General features: G+C 36.0%; 2 protein-coding genes across 2 annotated transcripts; one reads left to right on the top strand and one right to left on the bottom strand.

The window, feature by feature from the left end:
- Nucleotides 1-724: 724 nt before the first annotated feature.
- On the bottom strand, nucleotides 725-7,475 carry LOC138325586 (WD repeat domain-containing protein 83-like). The gene is made up of 7 exons (XM_069271355.1): nucleotides 7,335-7,475; nucleotides 4,487-4,711; nucleotides 4,029-4,141; nucleotides 3,581-3,713; nucleotides 3,118-3,226; nucleotides 2,467-2,581; nucleotides 725-2,134 (listed from the first exon to the last, which is right to left on the bottom strand). The coding sequence occupies exons 1-7, from the start codon at nucleotides 7,411-7,413 to the stop codon at nucleotides 1,991-1,993; spliced, it is 918 nt and encodes a 305-aa protein (XP_069127456.1). The 5' UTR covers nucleotides 7,414-7,475; the 3' UTR covers nucleotides 725-1,990.
- Nucleotides 7,476-7,686: 211 nt separating this feature from the next.
- Nucleotides 7,687-17,956, top strand: LOC138325587 (protein mago nashi homolog 2). The gene is made up of 5 exons (XM_069271356.1): nucleotides 7,687-7,835; nucleotides 14,719-14,777; nucleotides 16,167-16,277; nucleotides 16,967-17,049; nucleotides 17,389-17,956. The coding sequence occupies exons 1-5, from the start codon at nucleotides 7,742-7,744 to the stop codon at nucleotides 17,486-17,488; spliced, it is 447 nt and encodes a 148-aa protein (XP_069127457.1). The 5' UTR covers nucleotides 7,687-7,741; the 3' UTR covers nucleotides 17,489-17,956.
- The last annotated feature ends 5,398 nt before the right edge of the window (nucleotides 17,957-23,354 follow it).

Below are 23,354 nucleotides of genomic sequence, written 5' to 3'. Positions count from 1 at the left end.
GGTGTATAATTTCTCTATAAGCTTACATGCAGGTTCTTCAAACTCGAACCATGGCCTTTCATACAGCTTTTTAATTTAAGCAGGCTGATATAAGTAAGTATGGCCATAAAAGTGTCAAACTGAACTCCTATCTACAAATCTGTGTACTACGGGAGATAGCTGCAATATTGTAGCTCAAAAGACTTTTAGACAGAAAATGGTATTGTCTTTTTTAGAGCTACAATTGGTGCCTATTACTGCTAATGGAGCAAAGTAATAATTATGCAAACCATTATAAAACATTTATTTGCATTTCATCTTACTTGTTTGATATTGCTTACTTACTAGGCAATAAAACTGAACCACATAGATTATCAAATTCCCACCGAGGCATTATTTTTTTATGTAATACATATGAAGGTCTTTCTGAAGGGGATTTTTATGGCAAGCCCAGAAATTGTGAATTTGACGTCTTGTGAGCGGTATGGTAGATATAGAGAATGGTAGTTATGTTTGTTTTGGACAAAAGTTATATGTTAATGCATGTATACTCTTAAAACAATTGGAAACCTACAAAAAAGTATAGAAAACTGTGTCCGAGTGATTTTCGGAGGCAGTGCTCCACTACGACACATACATGTAGGGACCAATTCGTACCCGGCCAAAAGGTATAGCTGGCCGGGTACATATTCGTTCTATACGGGAGATAACTCTTACACTTATAGTGACTAAGGCAGACACTTTGGTTTTTCTTTCAAAATTTTATTTTTAGTTAACACTGTACCATTGCATTAGCTTGCACTCTTCCCATAGAGTTGCCTTTACAGAAGTTCATGTCAGAAGTTCATGTCAGAAGTTCTTGTCAGTTGTCATGTCAGTTGTCATGTCAGTTGTCATGTCAGTTGTCATGTCAGTTGTCATGTCAGTTGTCATGTCAGTTGTCATGTCAGTTGTCATGTCAGTTGAGATTAATCACATGCACTAAGACAGACAACCTAAATTTTCAGTTGTTAGGGATAGTATCACCCATTCAAATACCTAATCCAAGGTCATGTAACTAATACAAGGTCAACTACCTAATACAAGGTCATCTACCTAATACAAGGTCAAGTACCTAATACAAGGTCAAGTACCTAATACAAGGTCAAGTACCTAATACAAGGTCAAGTACCTAATACAAGGTCAAGTACTTAATACAAGGTCAAGTACCTAATACAAGGTCAAGTACCTAGTGACCTAGATTTCCAAGTATTGACACTCTGCACCACATTCCTGTCAAGTGTCTTGTGACCTAGATTTCGGGTATTGACACTTTGTACCTCATTCAAGCCAAGTGTCTTGTGACCTAGATTTCCAAGTATTGACACTATGTACCATATTCCAGTCAAGTGTCTTTTGATTTAGATTTCAAGGTATTGACACTTTGTACCACATTCCTGTCAAGTGTCTTATTCCCAGGTATTGAAACTCTGTTCCACATTCCTGTCAAGTGTCTTATGACCTAGATTCCCAGGTATTGGCACTCTGTACCACATTCCTGTCAAGTGTCTTGTGACCTAGATTTCCAGGTATTGAAACTCTGTTCCACATTCCTGTCAAGTGTCTTATGACCTAGATTCCCAGGTATTGGCACTCTGTACCACATTCCTGTCAAGTGTCTTGTGACCTAGACTTCCAGGTATTGACACTCTGTTCCACGTTCCTGTCAAGTGTCTTGTGACCTAGATTTCTAGGTATTGATGCTCTGTACCACATTCCTGTCAAGTGTCTTTTGACCTAGATTCCCAGGTATTGATACTTTGTACAACATTCCTGTCAAGTGTCTTTTGACCTAGATTTCCAGGTATTGGCACTCTGTACCACATTCCTGTCAAGTGTCTTTTGACCTAGATTTCCAGGTATTGGCACTCTGTACCACATTCCTGTGAAGTTTCTTTTGACCTAGATTTCCAGGTATTGGCACTCTGTACCACATTACAGTGGTGATATAGCTAAGAGTATCTTGTCCATCTCAATCCCTGCTAGGAGCATATTTAGATTTCCAGACATACATTTTGTCCATGCTGGCTGTCAGAAGGCAGGTTTCCTCTGGATGGAAGGCAAGAGAGTGTATTGCTTTGTTGGAATCGTGATCTAACTTCTTCAAGACTTTTGCCTGGGTTAGAGATAGAAATTGTACAGGTCAGAATACTATATTTTAGAAGACTTAAGAGAGAAACAACAACAGGTAGTAAGAAAAGATAATATTTCTACCTCTGATTTTCATTTTAAGCATATGAGTGATTACATATTTTATTACAGTATTTATTCATTTAATAATTCTAAATGAAGGCAAATAGAACTTTCAAACTCTTACTCTAAATTTGAATGTATGTCTATAGACAAGTTTTGGTGTCTTCAATACCAGGTGATAAATGATTAAACTACAGTCAACCTTAAGATACTGTGTAATTAAACTAGAGGAAGATTGTCAACCTGTATAGTTACCTCGAGTAAACCCCAAATATATACACTGCCGTCCTCGGATCCACTCAGTACATGTGTATCCTGGACGTTCAGACAGCTGTCTAGACGGTAGTTATCGTTCTTGTGGCCTTTGTACCTAGGTGGAAATCAGACTTTATAATATATTTTCCATAAAATGTATACAGGCTCTTATTTTAGTGGGGCTGACCCAGCACTGCTTCACAACTTTTAGCAGTCATGTATTTGTTTCAGAAATTTTGGTAAAGCAGATTTTCAGCAGTTTGAAAATAATCTCCCTTCTCTTTAATTTCATCTTGACCTGTCCTTGGCATACGTGTATGTAGTGATACAGAATACAAAGATAATTTTATTATAAAAGCACCTGTATTAAGCTAAATTTTTGAACAAATTCCATACAGAGGTCTCTTCTTTTAAAATTTCATCAGGGCATTAAAATAAATCATATTTATAATGTATACACATGGTTGAATTTCCTTCTAATTACCGAGCACTTTCATTATTGATAAGCAAATTCTATGGGTGGCACCAAAAAACAAAACCTGATGTCTTAGAGTGGGGCAGACATTGTACAAAGAGGGATATCTTTGACATTTAGTTTAGTATTATATCAGAACTAGATTTCAAGTTAAACATTTAAAATCTAACACTCACTCGTTCAGCATCTCCCCTGTTTCTTTGTCCATCAGCTTTATACTACTGTCTAGTGTACTGGTCAGTATACACTGACCGTCCCGAGTAAAGTTCACACAGGTCACTGAAGCTGAAAACCACAAAATATGTGTCCTAGTTTGTAAATACTTACTGTAAAAATCATCCTAGGAAAAGGAATGTTAATAGCTGTCCCCTCTAAAAGTTCATACAATAAAGTTACATTCCTGGAAATCATTAAACCATGATTACTTGAATTGAACATACCAACTTTATAATCCCCTCAATAAGTAACAGGTACGTAACAGCAAGTGTGCTTTAAGAATTGGTATCATGACCTATTACAATAGAATTTATCAATTATCAAAGATGAATTATGGTTTCATACAAATATTACACAGGCACTACAGAATTTAAAAACATCTAACACAAGTCAGATTTTGTTTATGTTGTTGTTTTAACTTACCTCCTATTAGGTCTACCGACATCTTGCCGACACGGAGGTCGTATCTCCTGATCCTGCCATCAGTCGACCCAGTCAGGATCTCCTTGTCAGATACCTGAAGGGAGCTAACTCCATCTTTCGCTTCATCTAAAATCTGTTCAGGGAAAATCAAAATTTATTCTAAATATTATAATTTTGTACATTTTTGTATGTATTGTCTTAAATGAATAATGTGTGTACATATATAGCAACTTCATAGATTGAAATTTACAGAAAATTGATATAGGGAGTAAGGACAAGAAAATACACTGAGAGTGTCAAATTTGGAACAGAAATCTTGGTAATCAAATTGACTATTTAACATTATATCAGTTCATGACTTTTTAGAATATATTCTAATGTAATATCAAAAAAACCCATTGTGCCCCACCTGGGTGAATGATCAAAATCTGATGGTTCTGGTCCCTACCTGAATAGGTTCCATCTTTTTTGTGCGACAGTCCCAGATTCGGACTGTACTGTCTATAGATCCAGATAAGATAAGTGTTGACTCCTCGTTAAACTTCACACAATTTACAGTTCCTATATAGATAAAAAGAATTTGATAAAAAAACTCTCCCTACATTAAGGCATTTAATCAATCAAACAAAAAATCTTTTAGAATATCAATGATATATATAATATGATGTCTGATTAGGTTAAGGGGAGATATTCTTGCATTAGAAATATGCTGAGAAAATCTTATAAAATCTGGTGGCCATTCTGATGTTTTAAATGTATGGAAATAATAAACTTACAATAACAATAATAGTAAAGCTAGGTACATGTATATGCCTGAGGAAAAAGGATTCTTTATATCCTGATGCCAAGATCGAGGCAGGGCATAATTTTCTACAATTTTTCAAAGGCCTTTTTAGCTTTCATTACCTGCATGGCCTCTGTACTTGCGGATAGCTTTCCCTGTGGCCACATCAAACAACATGACAGTTTTGTCCATCCCTCCTGAGCATATCTGGCTATTGTCACTGGACGACTGGGCATCCAGTACTTCATAGCCATGGCCGGTGTAAGTCTTCAGGGCGATTCCTCTGTGGGGATTCCATAGTCTCACAGACTTGTCACTGCCACAGGTCAAACAGTAGTCTCCTCCAACTAAAAATGTAAACGTTAAAAAGGTACAGTACATTTAACAATATAACAGTCACATTCACAACATTTTAGTTATCTAAAACAGAAAAAACAAGTGATCCCAGAGGGATCTTGGCGCCCACCAAAGAATGAACTATATCTGACAAAGGAAAGATGGATCTTTTCTCTACTTTTTAAACTTTTTCAAACATACTACATATACAATTTGAGACAGATCGCTTCAGTACCTTTTGAGAAATAGCGGTAACAAACATTGAACATAAAAATCCAAGATGGGTGCCTGGCAGCAATCTTGTTGACCCATCGGTCCCAAATCACAATATGCACAACTAGGGCCCTAGGGGAACCTACATATGATTTTTGAGACAGATCCCTTCAGTACTTTCTGATAAATAGCGATAACAAACTTTGAATAACAAAATCCAAGATGGCTGCCTGGCGGCCATCTTGTTGACCGATCGGTCCCAAAATGCAATATGCACAACTAGGTCCCTAGGGGAACCTACATATGAAATTTGAGACAGATCCCTTCAGTACTATCTGAGAAATAGCCATAACAAACTTTAACTATCAAAATCCAAGATGGCGGCCTGGCGGCCATCTTGTTCACCGATTGGTCCAAAAATGCAATATGCACAACAAGGGCCCTAGGGGAACCTACATATTAAATTTGAAAAAGATCCCTTCAGCACTTTTTGAGAAATAGGGATATCAAACCTTAACTATCAAAATCCAAGATGGCCGCCTGGCGGCCATCTTGTTTTTCCGATCATCCTCAAAATCTGTATGGCACAAAAAGGGACCAAGGGTAACCTCCATGTGAAGTTTGAACAAAATTCCTTGAGTAGTTCTCAAGAAATATCGATAACAAACTTCAACTGCCAAAATCAAAGATGGCTGCCTGGCGGCCATCTTCTTTTTCCGATCAGCCTCAAAGTCAAAATCTGTATGGTAAAAAAAGGGACCAAGGGTAACCTCCATGTGAAGTACATTTGTATGAACAAAATTCCTTCAGTAGTTCTCAAGAAATATCGATAACAAACTTCAACTGCCAAAATCAAATGAAAAAAGATGGCTGCCTGGCGGCCATCTTGTTTTTCCGATCACGTCGCAATGTTTACATGTTGGGAACACATCTAGTATAGCGGACCCCATTTTTTCCGCGAAATATCACGAGTTTATTGACGGCGACCTGTATATATAGAGACCGCGTGAGCGGGCGGTCAAAAATTAAAAATATGGGTTTTTATGCAAAAAAATGTTAAAATTTGAGCTTACCGTGTCCTTTTTTGGTTAAAAACTGAAGTTTTCAACAAAGTTTTTAACTAAGGATCATGCGGAAAACATTGTAGACTGTACGAGAAAAAAATTCGGGATTTCGTTTTGGTTGTCAGCCGAGCACGCGCTGAACATGCGCAATGAGTGATTTTACGGACTTTGATTTTATTTGTAAACACAAGTACACGTGTAGTTTACGATGGTGACGATTCGAATGAAGGATATATGACAGAAATAATGAAAACGTGGCAATATCCATCCACTGGCTTATTGAAATTGGATCATTATTCAGTTTGTCAGGTAAATATTGCTCAACAGAGGAAAATTTGGCATGGAAAAGACAGCGAATCGGTGTTCACATGTGCTGGCCATGGTCCAAACATTATCGAAGATCACATTGAGGCCAAAGTTCCTTTCAAACGTCCTAGAATTGTTTTTTAAATATTTAAAATGCTACAAAAACAGTTAAGATGAGTTCAAGATGTAAAATTGAGTTGGTTTTTTTTTCTTTTCTCGGGGGTTTCACCCCCGAACCCCCGTCGGCTCTTCGAAGCGGTGATTCAAAATGGCGACATATTTACATGATCCGTAGCAACCTCTGACATGCGCACTGATTATTATGTTTCTAAACTTCCGGGGTCCGCTATACTAGAAACTTCCCAAAATATCTACTGTAAACTTCAACTGCCAAAATCAAATGAAAAAAGATGGCTGCCTGGCGGCCATCTTGTTTTTCCGATCAGCCTCAAAATCTGAATGGCACAAATATGGACCAAGGGGACCCTCCAGATGAAGTTTGAACAAAATCCCTGCAACAATTTTTAAGAAATAGTGATAACAAGCTTTGTTTACGGACGGACGACGGACAACGGACCACGGACGCAAGGCGATTTGAATAGCCCACCATCTGATGATGGTGGGCTAAAAATTTAAAAGATGCTACAGTGCTGACTAATGGTATGCTTTCGCTATCAAAAACAGGAGCAAATGAATAAGTGTATTTCTTCAGGTACAACAGTTACTTATTTAACACCATTAAAAACATGTGACCTGAAAAGTTTGAGTATATTTTATACTTCATGATAAAATGTTAAGCTACAATCACAGGGCCATGTATAGTTTCTATATGAAAAAAAATAGCCAGAAATACATATAAAAGAACACAAGGGATTATGTTATTTTTTTATGTATTTCTGGCTATTTTTTCATATAGAAACTTGTAGGGCTACAAAATTGTAGCACAGGGCCATGTAAAGAAAGAGTATTAGAATCTAACTTTAGCCTAAAAAATCTCTCTCGCATATCATTATATAGATTTCAACACAGAAATATAGCACGATATTTATACCATTAAATCTAACGGCTCTAACGGCTCCTTGTTTGCAATTCACCGTAGATATAAGTTTTTCTGGAAATTCTTCACCCATCCTCCATTCACATGAACTATAACGTTGTAGCAACGCTTGGTAAAGTTAGAGGGTAATGCGATACAAGCGTTTTGAAGACAGTGTATTGTAAAAATGTTTTCACGACAATTTCCGCTTTTAAAAGGCAAGCAACAGAAAATTATTTTATGTAATGTTATGTGGCATATACTTTACGATATATACATATATCAATATACCGAGATTCCAATATAAATAAAGTCATAAGTTAGCATTTATTACCGGGTTTTCTCAATACTTAGTATTAAATTCCGGAATCAATGACCGTCAAAACTCCCGTTTAACTATTAGAAATCGCGCATCTTGCAAAATGGCGGCGTCCTCGGATTTCTACCTACGATATTATGTTGGGCATAGAGGGAAATTTGGCCACGAATTCCTCGAATTTGAGTTTAGACCTGATGGTAAGTATTGCTTCATACTTCATAGAACTTGTTAGCCTCATTTGAAAACAAAAAGATTTCAACTTACAGAGAAATTAAGACTGAAATTTGTAGCCGGTGATGATCTCGGCACAACGTGTTTTGATTTCATTCAAATGATTTTTGATCGATTCACGATTGTTTACGCGGCACATTGCACAATACTAAATATATTGTGGATTGTGTTTTAAGGTTAATTTTCGATTATAATTTCAATGCAGGTCTAAGTGTGTTATATGATATAATATCGCCATGTGCATGATCATGATCAATAGAGCAGTACAGCAGACTCGTCTCCCTCAGTAACAAATATGGAGACTCTGTAAAGTTCACTATTCTAGAGTGCCCTTACTACAGTATCCGGTATGGAATGCGAATAAAGGCTATGAAAATCCTGAAACACTCGCCGACTCAGACTCTATCTTAAGAGCGAAAATAGATGAGCTGAACAAAGGTATCCACGCCCTAAACCGCGAATTAGGAACAGCCTCTCCCAAACTAACCCTGGACATGTTGAAGTCGAGAAAGAGCAACAAAGCCTACACAACCGAAAAAATATCATACTCGCTTCTATCTGACGGGGTCCATTCCACCAAAGTTCTAAACAAATACTGGCTGAGAAGGATCATAGAGTACGTTGTTGCTGACACTAACATTTATGTATACTAACTAGTTTCTGCTCAGTTGTTTGGGGATTGCTCCGCCACTGAGCTAGTAAACTACATATTTGTACAACATACAAGAACTGTCTTTAAATACCACATAGTATAGTTCATTTCTGTCTACCTAGTGTATTCACCATGGACAAAGACCAGCGCAATAAGAGGTCCAAAACCAGAAGACTCACTACATCTGTGTGGCCAATGTGAAACAGAACTCAACACACACACGAATCATATTCAGTGTGATATTTGTGGGTTAAACTACTGCCAAATAGATGTTCGAGGATTTCGGATATGGCCTATCAGTGTCTTATCAATAGTGACATTGATAACATGACCTGGTCATGCAGAGTGTGTAAAAGAACAAAACCAACTCTGGACCATATTAATAACTCCCTCAAAATGTTGTGTGAGAAAAACGAGGTCAGACTCGACAGCATAGAGAGCAGGCTAAACCAACTAGAAACCACCTCCAAAGAAACCAAGACGGAACTTCACAAAGCATCTACAATGATGGATAACCTCAGAGAAAATGTCTTCGATCTAGTTGACGAGAGAACGAACAGAACTTCAAGAACGACGTTCCAAGGAAGAAAATGTGATATTGTTTAATATGCCTGAATGTGAAAAACCAAACACAGATGAAATAAAAAAACACATGACACCCAGGTCTTTAACCAGTTATGTACAGCCCTCACTGGATCCATACCGGAAACACTCTCCATGTATAGACTCGGCAAGCATAACAAAGACAAATCCAGGCCACTAGTAGCTGTAATGAAGGCAAAACAGGAGCGTAAACAACTCCTGGAGAAGGCAAGAAATATCAAAGACAGAGCACCTCCATCTCTAAGAATGCCATATTGACAAGAGATCTTACCAAACTACAACGTGAGGAAAGAAAGGCAAAATTCAAAGCAAGAAAGACTGTGGAAAACTTAAAGGAGTCCTCCTCAAGCTCAAGCTCCTCTGGAACTAAGATAAAACAAAAAATCTAAGGAGAAAGACCTGCTGTCTGGGGATAGCCCCGCCACAGGTCCTATCCGAAACCCAAGTCATCAAAAACCCTTCAACCATCCAGAAATCAACAACCGTGGATGACGTTGTAGGTCACTACAATCAGTAGACTTTATAAGTCCTATAAGGCCCAGCCCAAAGGTCAGCCAAGTTGAGAATGGTTACAGCTAGTGTATATAATGATACAAAACTCTCAACTCTTCCCAAATATCCATCATGGACGACCAAGAGGAAACACTAGCATATGCAATTGATTCGGACGATGACCCGGTCAACGATACCATTACCGAATCAGGTTCCCAAAAGACCATATTATAGGATACCTGTTTTACCAGTTTTACCCCAAGATGATGTTCAAAATGAAGTATGTGGGAAACTAACTACTATGTACTCGAACTGTGATACACTAACACAAACCAAAAAAGCTGAATTAGAAGACATTATACGGATTAGTCACCCTGACATAATATGTCTAACCGAGATTCTTCAAAAAAACACCATCATATACTTATGATGATCGCCACTACAAGATAGAAAACTACCACCACTATGTAGCTAGCAACATTGAAGAGAGGAGTAGTGATCTACATTAAGAGTAACATCAACTCGGAATACGTTGAGCTAGACCCTCTAGAAGATCAAGTATCCTGCACCATTAATCTAACGAAATAGAGACCAACTCCTTATTTGGAATATCTATAGGAGCCCAAATAACACAGAAGAGAACAACAATAAAATACTAGAAATCTTTGACAGGCTGTATACTATGAACTTTACACATATATTAGTAGTAGGAGATTTGAACTTCAAACAGATCAACTGGGAGACTATGATCAACAACAGTCGGAAACAACCAACCTGCTAACAAATTTTGTGTCTACTATCGAGGACTGCTACATGTTTCAAACACGTAAAGGATCCGACTAGATATAGAGAAGGCCAAGTAAAGTAATATCCTGGACCTGATCATCACAAATGAGGAAGGAATGGTGGAAATCTTGAGTATAATCCAAGTCTAGGTTCCAGTGACCACCTAGTAAGACTAGCATTTGACCTAATCGTGTATGTTGATAGCAACCCTAAAGACAACACTAAAACAAGATACAACTTTCATAAAGGAGACTATGAAACTATCAGGCAAAATCTTACAAACATCCAAACTACAAGACATTGAGAACTGTTCTAATGTATCGGAAGCCTGGGAAAAAGTCTTCAGTCAACAACTCGATAGGGAAATTAGGGAGAACATTCCACTACATCACAAACTTACAGCCAAAGAAATTCAAAACCATACATATCCAAAACAGCAAAGGATGCAGTTAGACGAAAACGGAAATGCTGGACCAAATACCTACATTGTAAATCTGCTCACAATTTTGCTGAATATAAAATGGCTAGGAACCGAGCTACACAAACTCTGAGGCATTCCAAATACTACTACGAAAAAGACCTGGCTGACAAAATAAAAACTAATCCGAAGCTTTTCTGGAAATATGTTCGAACTAAAACTAACACAGCTACAACGATTGGAAATGTTACAATGCCATCAGGAGAGCTAACATCGACCTCCGAAGAAATAGCCAACACTATGAATAAATACTTCGCCAGTGTGTTTTACTGCAGAGGAAAGAATCAGAGAAAGACCACACCTTTCAACCAGAAATTATGCTGAACCCCTTGAGACGATTACTGTGACTGTCACACAAGTTGAAAAAGCCATCAATAAAATCAACCCTAACAAATCACCAGGTCCAGATAATATCCATCCAATGCTGCTGGCAAAAACATTAATGAAATAAAAAGTGTATACTAACTATTATATTCAACAAATCAATCCAAGAAGGGACACTCCCCAGACCCATGGAAAAAAGCCAACGTCTGCCCAATATTCAAAAAAGGTTCAAGGAAAGACCCAAGTAACTACAGACCAATCAGCCTGACCTCAGTACCTAGCAAGATTTTACAAAGAATAGTGAGAGACGAAATTGTCAAACATATGGATACCAACAACCTATTCACAAAAGAGCAACACGGTTTCAGACAGGGACGTTCATGCACCACTCAATTACTGGAATGCCTGGAAGACTGGACAATATCAATGGATGAAGGGCACAATACCGATGTGATATACCTGGACTTCAGCAAGGCGTTTGACAAGGTATGTCACAGCTTACTGCTACACAAACTGGAACAATATGGTATTAAAGGGAGAGTACTCCAATGGATAAGAAATTTTCTCACGGACATGGAACAACGAGTAATTGTTAACGGAACATGTTCCCATAGTCTACCTGTAACAAGTGGAGTTCCCCAAGGAAGTGTTCTGGTGACCTGTACTGTTTCTGATCTATGTAAATGATATTCCAGAAGTTGTGCCATGCCTCGTTAAAATGTTTGCTGACGACACCAAACTTTACAAAACAAATATCTACTCCGGGTAGCAGACAAGAACTACAAAATAGCATAGATAAAATGGTAAAGTGGGCAGAGAACTGGCTGATGACTCTCAATCTTACCAATGTAAACATATGGAGATTGGTAACAACGAGAAACACATCCCAATAACAACATCCGGAGACGAATCCTCAAACATAAACTATCCAGAAAGTCTCAACAGAAAAGATCTAGGTGTGATCATAGATGAGAAGCTGAACTTCTCGGAAACAAGCTAACATAGCAGCACAAAAGGAAATCGTATCATGGGAAGTAATTTTTAAAGTCCATTTACATACATGGCACCAACATATATTCAGAACTCTTTACAAATCCCTTGGTACGACCCGCACTTAGAATATGCACTACCCATCTGGTCACCATTCCTACAAAAAGATATCATCAAAATCGAAAATGTCCAATCGGAGAGCTACAAAGAGTGATTAAAAAATATCAAAAGACTTGTCCTACGAAGACAGACTTAGAACATTGGGTTCTCCCTACACTGGAGTATAGACGAAAAACGTTGTGATTTGATTCAACTAATACAAGATTATTTAATAAGCAGATAAAATAGTCTCAGACACAATGTTTAGTAGTCGACCATACCAGTCAACCCGAGGAAAATACCCACAAACTGTTCAAGAGACAGGTCAGGCTGAATACAACAAAAAATGCCTTCTCCAATAGAGTCGTCAACCACTGGAATGCATTACCAAACGAGGTAGTAAACGCCAAGTCAATCAACAGCTTTAAGACTCAGCTAAACAAATATTGGAAGACCAACAACAAGTTTGTCCTAAGTGATCATCCTTAGTGAGGCCGGTAGTGTAACTTTAAAATAGATTTGGTCTAAGGAAACTGCAAAAGAGACTCTATTAAACACATATGCAGCCTATAGACCAATTCTGATCGCCAGTCTACTCAGGTTTATATACTCATTTACCTTTAAGTAGTACAAGTTGTTTGGGGATTGCCCCGCCACTTGTATCAGTGTTCCCCATTATATATCATTGTATCAATCTACCCTATAGATAGATCATAATTTTATGAAACTAAATCTATTAACTAGTACGTATACACATAGGTACCCTCATTTCATTTGACACCAATATTTTAAAATGATACATATTCCCAGTCCCTATGACTGGAATTTATAGATATTTTATTTTTTTTTGTTAATAGTGATACTTTTAAATTTTTGTAAATAACTCTATAATATCTGTGCGTGCGTAGCCGGAACTCAAAAGTCGGTGTAGGAGGGGGAAAAACCCCTATCTCCACCAAGATCAATAATACCATCAATGCCTCTCTACAAGTGTGTACACTTTCAACGAGGCCGCCATCAGCGAAGTATCAGCGAAGTAAAGAAACTGGCATGGGCATTGCATTGCTAGCTAGCTCGAGATATCTGCTCGTCGTCATGATGCATGAAGCAGATCATCTAAGTGTCTGTAACTATAAATTGACCCAGCACGTTTTTCAGTCGTTTTTCAAATTCCCCAAACTATGATTTTATGTATTATTTTGACTTAAAAAAAGCGGCGTTGGTGGTGGGGGGTAATCCCTATTGAGATTCCTCCTCTAGACTCTTTCATATTCGGACGTCTGATAGATGTCTCTCGTCGGAATCCCTACTCGAGCCTTCTAAACTTTATTCTGGAAAATCAAGTCAGGTTGACCTACCTCTTGTAAGGGTCTATTACAGAAATAATCCAACTGGAGTGGTTCCCACACTGGCACACATCGATAGTGGAGATATTTTTCTCTCAAAACGCACATTTATTATGAAGTGACATGTATTGAAAACAAAGAACCATCTCATTTTGCAAACGATGTCTTGTTCTATCGCTACCTTGAGCAGCCATTTTGAAAGTCCCTCGCTGTCACATGACCACTATAGTGCGTTCCAGATAACGCCTATTACACTGAATGGAATAAGGTTATACAGGTAATGAATTTTATTGAAACAGACTATAGCGGTCACATGACAGAGAGGGACTTTCAAAATGGCTGCTCAAAGTAGCGATGGAACATAACATTGTTTACAATATGGGATGGTTCTTTGTTTTTAATATGTGTCACTAAATAATATATGTGCGTATGGAGAGAAAAATATCTCCACTAGCGATGTGTGCTAGTATGGGAACCACTGCAGTTGGATTATTTCTGTAATAGACCCTTACAAGAGGTAGGTCAACCTGACTTGATTTTCCAGAATAAAGTTTAGAAGGCTCGAGTAGGATTCCGACGAGAGACATCTATCAGACGTCCGAATATAAAAGAGTCTAGAGGAGGAATCTCAATAGGGATTAGTGGGGGGGGGGGGGGGGGGGGGGGGGAGGAGGAGAGCATTTCAAGCAAATATTCGTTATAAAATAAAGGGTGTTTAATATTACTATATTACTACCGGTTTGCTTTTAGCTTATTGAAGACAGTTTATAGTAATAAAGGAACTGTTTATATTTTTTTATATTGAGTTGGCCATTTACTGGCTTCTATGTCTAGAAATTCCCATGTTTAAATTTTACTATGCACATTTATATTGCAGAAATCATTGTCAAATTTTCTGTTAAAAATATTTTATTAATAAAGTTTTATGCACTAGTCTTAGATCTTCATTCACAATCATTAATTTGGAAAACAATGTTAAGTTTGGCAACACTGCTGTCAAAGGATGTGGTGTAAGTTCCAAAACAATCAAGCTTATCGAGGAGATGTGGGTTGACAACTTCTCTGTTCTTTGTTTTCAGGTAAACTTAGATATGCCAACAACTCAAACTACAAGAATGACACAATGATCAGGAAAGAGGTAATATTTACAATATGAAAACCTGATTAATTACCTGGTGCATTTTTATTTTAGCATTTGAATATTAACATCAAATCATTTAAGCGTCCCTTCTTTGCATCAGTTTAGGATGGAGAATATAGAGAGTACTGGATAAATTTCAACATTATATTGTTTGCATTTAGTTTCAATACACATACATGCCATTTCTACTTATATATAATAAGAAGAAATTAAAACATATTTTAAGTAATCTAGCTGCTAGGGATTAAAAATTCAAATCAAACTCAAAGTCTCTGCACAATTAAGTGATCAAAGCAATTCAAATTATATTGTAGTGAAACACTACCACATTAGTTGTAATCATGGTCACTTGGTCAGAGTGGTCAAACTATACAGATCTTCATTATGTTGCATACGCTATTCTACTTAATATTATATTTTGTGTATAAAAAGATCAGTATTTTAATTATATTAAGAGTACAAGGGGCAGAATACTGATTAAGATCTGGAACCAAAATTAGTTCATTACCAATAACCCACTTTAATGTTATACTTTCAAAACCCATGTTTTTCTCATGTAAAGACAGCCAATGAAAACTCGGGGAAATTGCTTTGATTGGCTAGACTCCATGTGGTGACCCCTGTTAGGTGTAGTGCAAACAATGTTGCCTTCAAAGGAACCTCCTAAATTGACTTGGCGTCACCTTTGTATCAATGATTTGTTAGCATACACCTGTGGATATAAAGATTTTTAATTTCTTTTTTTAAGTCACTCATCATTACATAACCACCTAGAGACAAAATCACACAAGATCTTTTCTGGCAGCTTTGCAAAACGTTACCTGTAAATGGCTATACATGCATATATGTAGATGTTTGAAAGGTGGAGAAAGGAAGCCAATCCGGAGGTGAATATGCCGCCTGTGACATGCATTGCCAATTGTAATAGAAATGATTAGAAATCTTCTTGTATATGGTCCTATAAAAGTCTTTGGTTTTTCACATATTTTGATATTTGAGATACTCTACATGGACTGGCATGGAGATATTAATCTAAGATTAGACTTGAATATAGGTCCAGATAATTAATCTAATTCCAACAGATCAGCATGACCCCTATGGTTAGCCAATCAGCGTGTCGTCTACGGAATCTTCGGTGTGTTTGATTTATTCGGAAGTGTAAACGGTTAAGAGTACATCCTGAGATGTTTCAATTCTAGGCCAGAGGTCATGCTGAGGTGACCCCGAACAGGGCTCTGTTAGATCTTGTATTGGAGCGTAATGTAGATTATCATAGTGGAGCGGAATTTAAAAGTCTGATTTTAATTAGATTGAGTGATACTTATATATTAAAATATTCAATAGTTTATTCAAGCATTATATAATTTGTTTTCTGTTCTATAATAGGCATTTGTACACAAGTCAGTGATGGAGGAACTGAAGCGTATCATTGAGGACTCCGAGGTGATCCAGGAAGATGACGCTGTGTGGCCGTCACCTGACCGTGTCGGCAGACAGGTAGAATATCATATATTGTCATGATACTGGCTATACTGTATTGTTTTGATGCCTTGATATGAGCTTTCTATATTTTTTATGCATTTGTTGTTAATAATTTGCATGAAGGAAAATGAAATACAATTTGGTTTAAAGATATGCTCCACCGCTGACAAAAGGTAATTTTTCTCTATAAAAAAACCAGGGACAGACAAATAAGCATTTTTCTTCAGTAACAAAAGTATTAAAGTTACACCATTACCACCATTGAAAAGTTTGAGCTTCTAATTTTTCTTCCAGACAAACATATTAAAAATAATTAATTGCATCCTGAAAAAATTCTATGGCACTATTTATGTCCTATGTGGAATGAAGTACTGATTGCGCATGCACCAAAAGCAAAATAAATTATCTTATATCATTTTTTGTGCTAATTAAACATATATGTATGGGTACATGATAAAACATCAATTATTGTTCAAAAGATGAGTATTGTTTATGCTCTGTCGGTGGTAGATTATCTTTAATGGAACAAATATCAAATATTAATTAAGGTGGTATTTGTTACATTGTCACAATAACTAGAAAAAACCCATACAATGGGATGATTGTTTTGAAAGAATCAATTATTGTTCAAATGATGAGTATTGTTTATGCTCTGTCGGTGGTAGATTTATCTTTAATTTAATTCTAAATAATTTTGATTTCAGGAGCTAGAAATTGTAATTGGAGATGAACATATATCTTTCACAACATCCAAAATTGGATCACTTGTTGACGTCAACCAGAGCAAGTATGTAAATGATATTTTATTTGATAAAGTTTAAATAAGGCACATTTCATGTTTGTACGGCTACGTTTTATTTCTAGGTCAAGTACTAATGTGAGATTATTTCCCCTTGACATGAAATTTGAGCTTGAATAAAACATTGTAATTGTAGAGACTAAAATAATCAACCTCAATTGTAAATGAATGTAATTTTGATATTGAGTTTATCAAGGGTGATATAGTTACTAAGTAGACTATAAAGAGAGTACAAAAAGCATTCTTGAAGATGGACTGTGTATTGATAATTTATTATCTTTTGTTATGTATTTGGTTTGTAATGATGTTTATTTGTCTAACACACAGAGACCCTGAAGGACTGAGGACTTTCTACTACCTTGTACAGGATCTTAAATGTCTGGTATTCTCCCTAATTGGGCTTCACTTCAAAATTAAACCCATCTAAAGATTCACTATCATCAGAGATTGTCTACGTATACATGTATACTGGCACAGGAGATATTAAGGGAGTACAATGGCTGCTATCTAGATATCAAGGGATGATTTGGCAACAAGTACTGAGAGTTTCATGAAGGACTAATTGATCATGTGATGACAGAGTGTGAGAGACATGGAATGGTTAAGTCCTGATTATCGAGGCAATGATAATAATCATCGAACTATTATGCATTTTCGTTGACATTTCTTATCACAGTAGTTTACAATTTTAATTCAGACTTCTATGGATGGCCGCCAGAGAGGATGAGGGATGGAAGATATTTTATGTTTCTGTAATGCAGTCTTAGAAAGCAACGTAACTACATTTCATTTCCATGTTTGTAAAATCTTACATATCTCTTTCAATTGCTGGTAAAGCAATTCATTTATCATTTCATTTGTCTTTTAGATAAAGAATAAAACTCATTAATGTAAATATATTTTGTTACTTTTTTCAATTGGAGGACAAATATACATAACTTTTCATTTTTTTTAGTAATCATAAACATTTACAAGAAAATTACCATGTTCTCTCTGCATAAGATGTTGACTAAAGCCAGGTTTGTCGTTACTGAGATCAACTGTGAAGTTTCGAAATAAAAAATATAAAAAAAAAAAAAAATAATCAATGTGGCCCACAATAAATATAAGCGGAAACGACACAACACAAAGAAGGATTTCCGCAAAAAAATCATGTGACCAGATTGACTTCACCCCCCCCCCCCCCCATACAGGTAAAATAGAAACAAACATGTTATCGGCCATAGAAAATGTGTAGACCTATTATTTATACAAAATGCTTCAGTAACTGTCAGTTTTGCTTTGTCTACTGTTTTCTTTTTTTTTTCTTTTCAAGACAATTCTTAACCGTTCGATATCATAGGTTTATCTGCATGGAATATAGTCATTATACACGTCTTTCATCTTTATTCTATGTCATCGGTACAATGTTGATCATTGTATATGTTTGTGTGATTACAAAAAAAAAAACACTGAAAAGTTACGTATATTCAAAATATTGATGTCTTCTTTTATTTGTAAAGTAATTTGAAAAACAAATGTCACTCAAAATTGATGTGATTTTTATGAAGAAAATTGTCAGTTTCAAGACCTTAGGTATTAATGACAAAACAAATCTTGAAAGTTGAACAGAATTTTTTTAAATAGATATTTCTAACTGAAATGGATGGATAATCTCCCCTGGATTGTTGGTGAATCATTTACTTAGTTTTAACTATTTAAGGGACCATGTCATTTATTATTCTACTTTTAGTTATCTGTTAGTCGATCATTATTTACTTGTACATGTTCTTAATTTAATTCAACATAGTATGCCTCACTGTTCTACTTTTTGACCTTTGACCAAGTACAAAGCGTATTCAGGGTATTACGCTGTATTTTGCCTTTTTTTCTTGTTTATGGAGAGTGTTATGATTAGGTGTCATTGTTAAAGATGGATTGGATATTACCATATTCGCTGTAATTAGCGCCCACAGCACTTTAAAAAAATGTAAAAAAAACAAGGGGGTTACTTATAAGTGAACCTAAATGTAAGTTTGATGAAAGAAGTTAGCCATGTCTTAACTCTTTCTGTAATCATGACACATTTTCTGTTACAGTAAATATGCATCATGCCTTTTATCCTCTGACACGTGTTATTGTGTCATGACTGACATGTAAAAGACTTGTAAGTTAATGTAATATGGGATACAATACTGATGTAAGAGGCATCCCATGTTATAAAACATTGTTAAATCCATAGGTTGGGGGCGTTTATATTTACAACTTCAACTCCTTCTCCAGAAAAGTGGAGGGGTGCTTATAGGTGGAGGAACTAATTTACGGCGCATACGGTAAACCATATGTACTCACTGGTAATGAAGAGCACCACATTTTAAGGGCACCTGAGATGAAGTTCAAGTGACCTATTCTAATCGCCTTTTGTGTGTCGTGCGTCGTCCATCTTATGTCCGTAAACAATTTACATTTTCGACTTCTTCTCCAAAACTACTGAAGCAATTTCAATGAAATTTTGCACAAACCTTTTAAGGCATAAGGCCAATCAAAATTTTGAATTATATGGTCCCCACCCCCCAGGGGGCTGTTGGAGGGGCCAAAAGGGGTAAAATTGAGTAAAATTTCAAAAATCTTCTTCTCTACTCACAGATATGATAGAATACTCTTCATAGATAGAAAGGTCTTAAGGTCCTTTACAAAAATTGTGAATTATATGACCCTGGGGTCTCTAGTTTCCCCCTGGGGAGGAGGTTAAGTTTACTATAGTTTATATTTGGAAAACACATTTTTGAGCATTATTTAGTCATTTGTAATAGAAAATGAGTCAAATGTTGTCAGAATTATCAGTATGAGATGGCCATTTAATCCTATTAACAAATTTTTTTATGACTGACCCCCAGGGGCCTTAGGGCGGGGTCAAAAAGGCTAAAACTTCAAAAATCTTCTTCTGAAATTCTGGAAATGGTAGAATCAAATATTAAGGTCCTTTACAAAAATTGTGAATTATATGACCTGCGGTCTCGTATTTCCCTTTGGGGTCAAATTTACTATAGTTTATATAGGGAAAACACATTTATGAGCATTTTTTTGCTCAATTTTCATTGGAAACGAGTCAAACTTGGTTAGAATTATAAGCCTGAGATAGCATTTTAACATCATATCCATATTGGTCCAGGCCGACCCCCTGGGGGCAGAGGGACGGGGCACAAAAAAGGGTCAAATAGGCTAAAACTTCAAAAATGTTCTTCTAAAATTCTGGAAATTGTAGAATCAAATACACTTTATAGATTAAAAGGTGTTTTATAAAATTTGTAAATTATATAACCCTAGGGTCTCGCGTGTCCCCTTGGGGAGGGAGTCAAGTTTACTATAGTTTATATAGGAAAAACACATTAATGAGCATTTTTTTGCTCAATTTTCATTGGAAATGAGTCCAACTTGGTAAGAATTATTAGCCTGAGATAGAATTTTAATATCATATCCATATTGGTCCTGGCCGACCCCCTGGGGGCAGAGGGGCGGGGCAAAAAAAGGGTCAAATAGGCTAAAACTTAAAAAATCTTCTAAAATTCTGGAAATAGTAGAATCAAATTATTATAGAAGGAAAGTTTGTAATGATCAATCATCGGTGTGTAAGTACGTCAATACTTAAATCAAGGATTTCTTCAATTGTTACGTAAAATTTCATTTTACAGTCACAAACTTTGTAATTCACAATGTATCAAAGATACAGACTACAGGAAAATATTATCTAATAAAAGCTTATTCGTTGCTGAACTCCTCGACAAAAAAAACGAAACTTTCATTTCTGTGTGGATTTTCTTTCATAATTACAAGAAGATACCTGCTATTAGAGCATAAATTAGAGTATTTGAAACATCGAATTTCACTCTTTTAGTTATTTACATTCGAGCTAATGTTATTGTACGATTAACTTCACTCAAAAGTAATCACAAAAAATCGTTGATCGGCTTTTCCTGTGACTGTCGATGTAAGTGATAGCACATCACTTAAAGTACAGCTATAAGCCACAGACTATTATGACGTCACACGGTTTAGAGCTAGAAAATATGCATAATCGGGCGGTCAGAATTTTGGACCTCAATATCGACGGTTTACAGGTTATTCTGGTCGCGCGCGCGGCACGGAGAGGTTTCTTCACGTGCTAATAAAGCCATTTCCAGCATAAACTGAAATTATCATTTTTGACTGCATAAATCCTTTAAGGTGTTTTATAAAAATTGTGAATTATATGACCTTGGGGTCTCATGTTATCCCCTGTGGAGGGGGTCAAGTTTACTTTAGTTTATATATCTCCAAAACATATTTGTGAACATTATTTGCCCAATTTTCATAGGAAATTAGTCAAACTTGATTAGAATTATTAGCCTAAGATATAGCATTTTAACATCCATATCAGTCCTCCATGACCCCCTGGGGGACCAGAGGGGCAGGACCAAACAGAGTCAAAATGATTAAGATTTCAAAAAAATACTTTTAAGTTCGCAGGTTTGATGAAAGCAAATACTCTTCATAGACTAAAAAGTCAAATTTATAAATCACTGACCAACTTCAAGGCCCAGCATATAGTGTTTATATGTCTTTAATTTGTTTCATTATTTGTTTCATTATATATTCTAACTCGGGTGACCGTTAAGGCCCATGGGCCTCTTGTTGTTATATGTTACCTTCTACTCCATTACTGATTGACTTGTATTTATAACGACAATTTGACATTTGACCTATGGGTACATCAAAAATAAAGATTCTCATTGCTCTTTCTCTAAAACTTGAGTATGTTTATAGTTATTGAAACTTCTATTTGAGTCAAAATTTCAGCCGGATAAGTTAATTGCTGGTGTATATATGTCATTTAGCAGAAACAGGTATTTCTTACCTATTGTTTTACCTTTGCTTATATGAATGAATATCAAATTTGATGATGAATTACGATTCACCTGGTAACTGATCTCTTTGGAAGTAATGTAAAGAGTTTTCCGAAGAGTGTAATATCTGCATAATAACTTATAAAGAAGTGATATCATTAATTATATACATGTATACAACTGAAATTTTGTCATATGTTTCTGTCACACCAAAATGTTAATTTATATTTACCATTCATTTTCAGCAGCTGTGTTATGAGACTAGCACAGATAGAATTAAAAAAAATTGAATGATGATGACCTGTCTAGCTTTTTACATGGCCTCATTTCTTATTCAAACATTTTCACATTTTGATATTGGCAAATCCATATTTTAAAAGGAATAATTACTTTTAAACGGAAAAGATGAAAATTTAAAGATTAAGACAGTAATGCTGACAATGCACTTAATATTGAGTCATTCACTTGTTAATTGACAAATGAAAATGCTAGCATAAAATTGAGTTTTAATTGTGTATTTCTTTTCTTCTATAAAACAGCTACCAATGTTGTAACGAAGTGTTGTTGAACATTCACAGAATACTAGAATGATGTTTCATAATGATTTGACCTCGATACTGGCCTTCAAAAATACGATGAATGAAGGAATATATTATATCATTACCTTGCAACAGACCTTCTTTGGCCTTGATCTTGCAAAAGTTGGAGTAGATATGTGGAAATATAAGACGTCTTAACACAGGGAACTATCTGTGATGGTGTAGCTCTAGACGACGGACTGAAGATGTGTAACAGATACTATTGTCGACAGAATGGAGTGAATGCAGGGAATGATTATTGGTTCTATGTTGAAGGTAAGATTCATATTGATGGACTTAATTTTACCAAGAGTTTGTTCCCTTTATACCCCTTGCCAAAGATCTATTATTGTTTCTGGTATTTCTTGAAAACTGACAAGATTAATTTCTTCGTGTACCTGTTATTTTCAAGCATAAAATACATTTTAGTTTGATCAATCAAAAACCTGCCTGTCACTTGATAAAATATCTAGGCCTATTATGAAACAAAATTATTTGTATTATATTTGTTCCTTTTTATTTTTATGTCCAATTTACATGTATTTAGATTAATATAAACTAAATTGAGTATGGAGATAAGCAAATAAATAAATGTCACTGAAAAGAAGGCTTGTGAAAAGCAGGTTTTGTTTTGTCTTTTCAGTTAATTAATGTATTAGAATCTATTTATTTCCCTTTTAATCCTTAAACGTTTGCGTTGTGCATTTCAAACTGTTTTATGAATGCATCAGCTGTTGTGGTCATAATTTTACTAAGTCTATGTGATGTTGTTCACTATAAAAAAAAACACGTGGTCGGTCATTGTGAAAGTAGGCTATTTGTAAACATCACCCAGGTAACGATAATAAAAGTA

This window comes from Argopecten irradians, chromosome 6, assembly GCF_041381155.1.
Source record: "Argopecten irradians isolate NY chromosome 6, Ai_NY, whole genome shotgun sequence".
In the NCBI taxonomy this organism is placed as follows: domain Eukaryota; kingdom Metazoa; phylum Mollusca; class Bivalvia; order Pectinida; family Pectinidae; genus Argopecten; species Argopecten irradians.
This window is presented reverse-complemented; position numbering and strand designations above follow the sequence as displayed.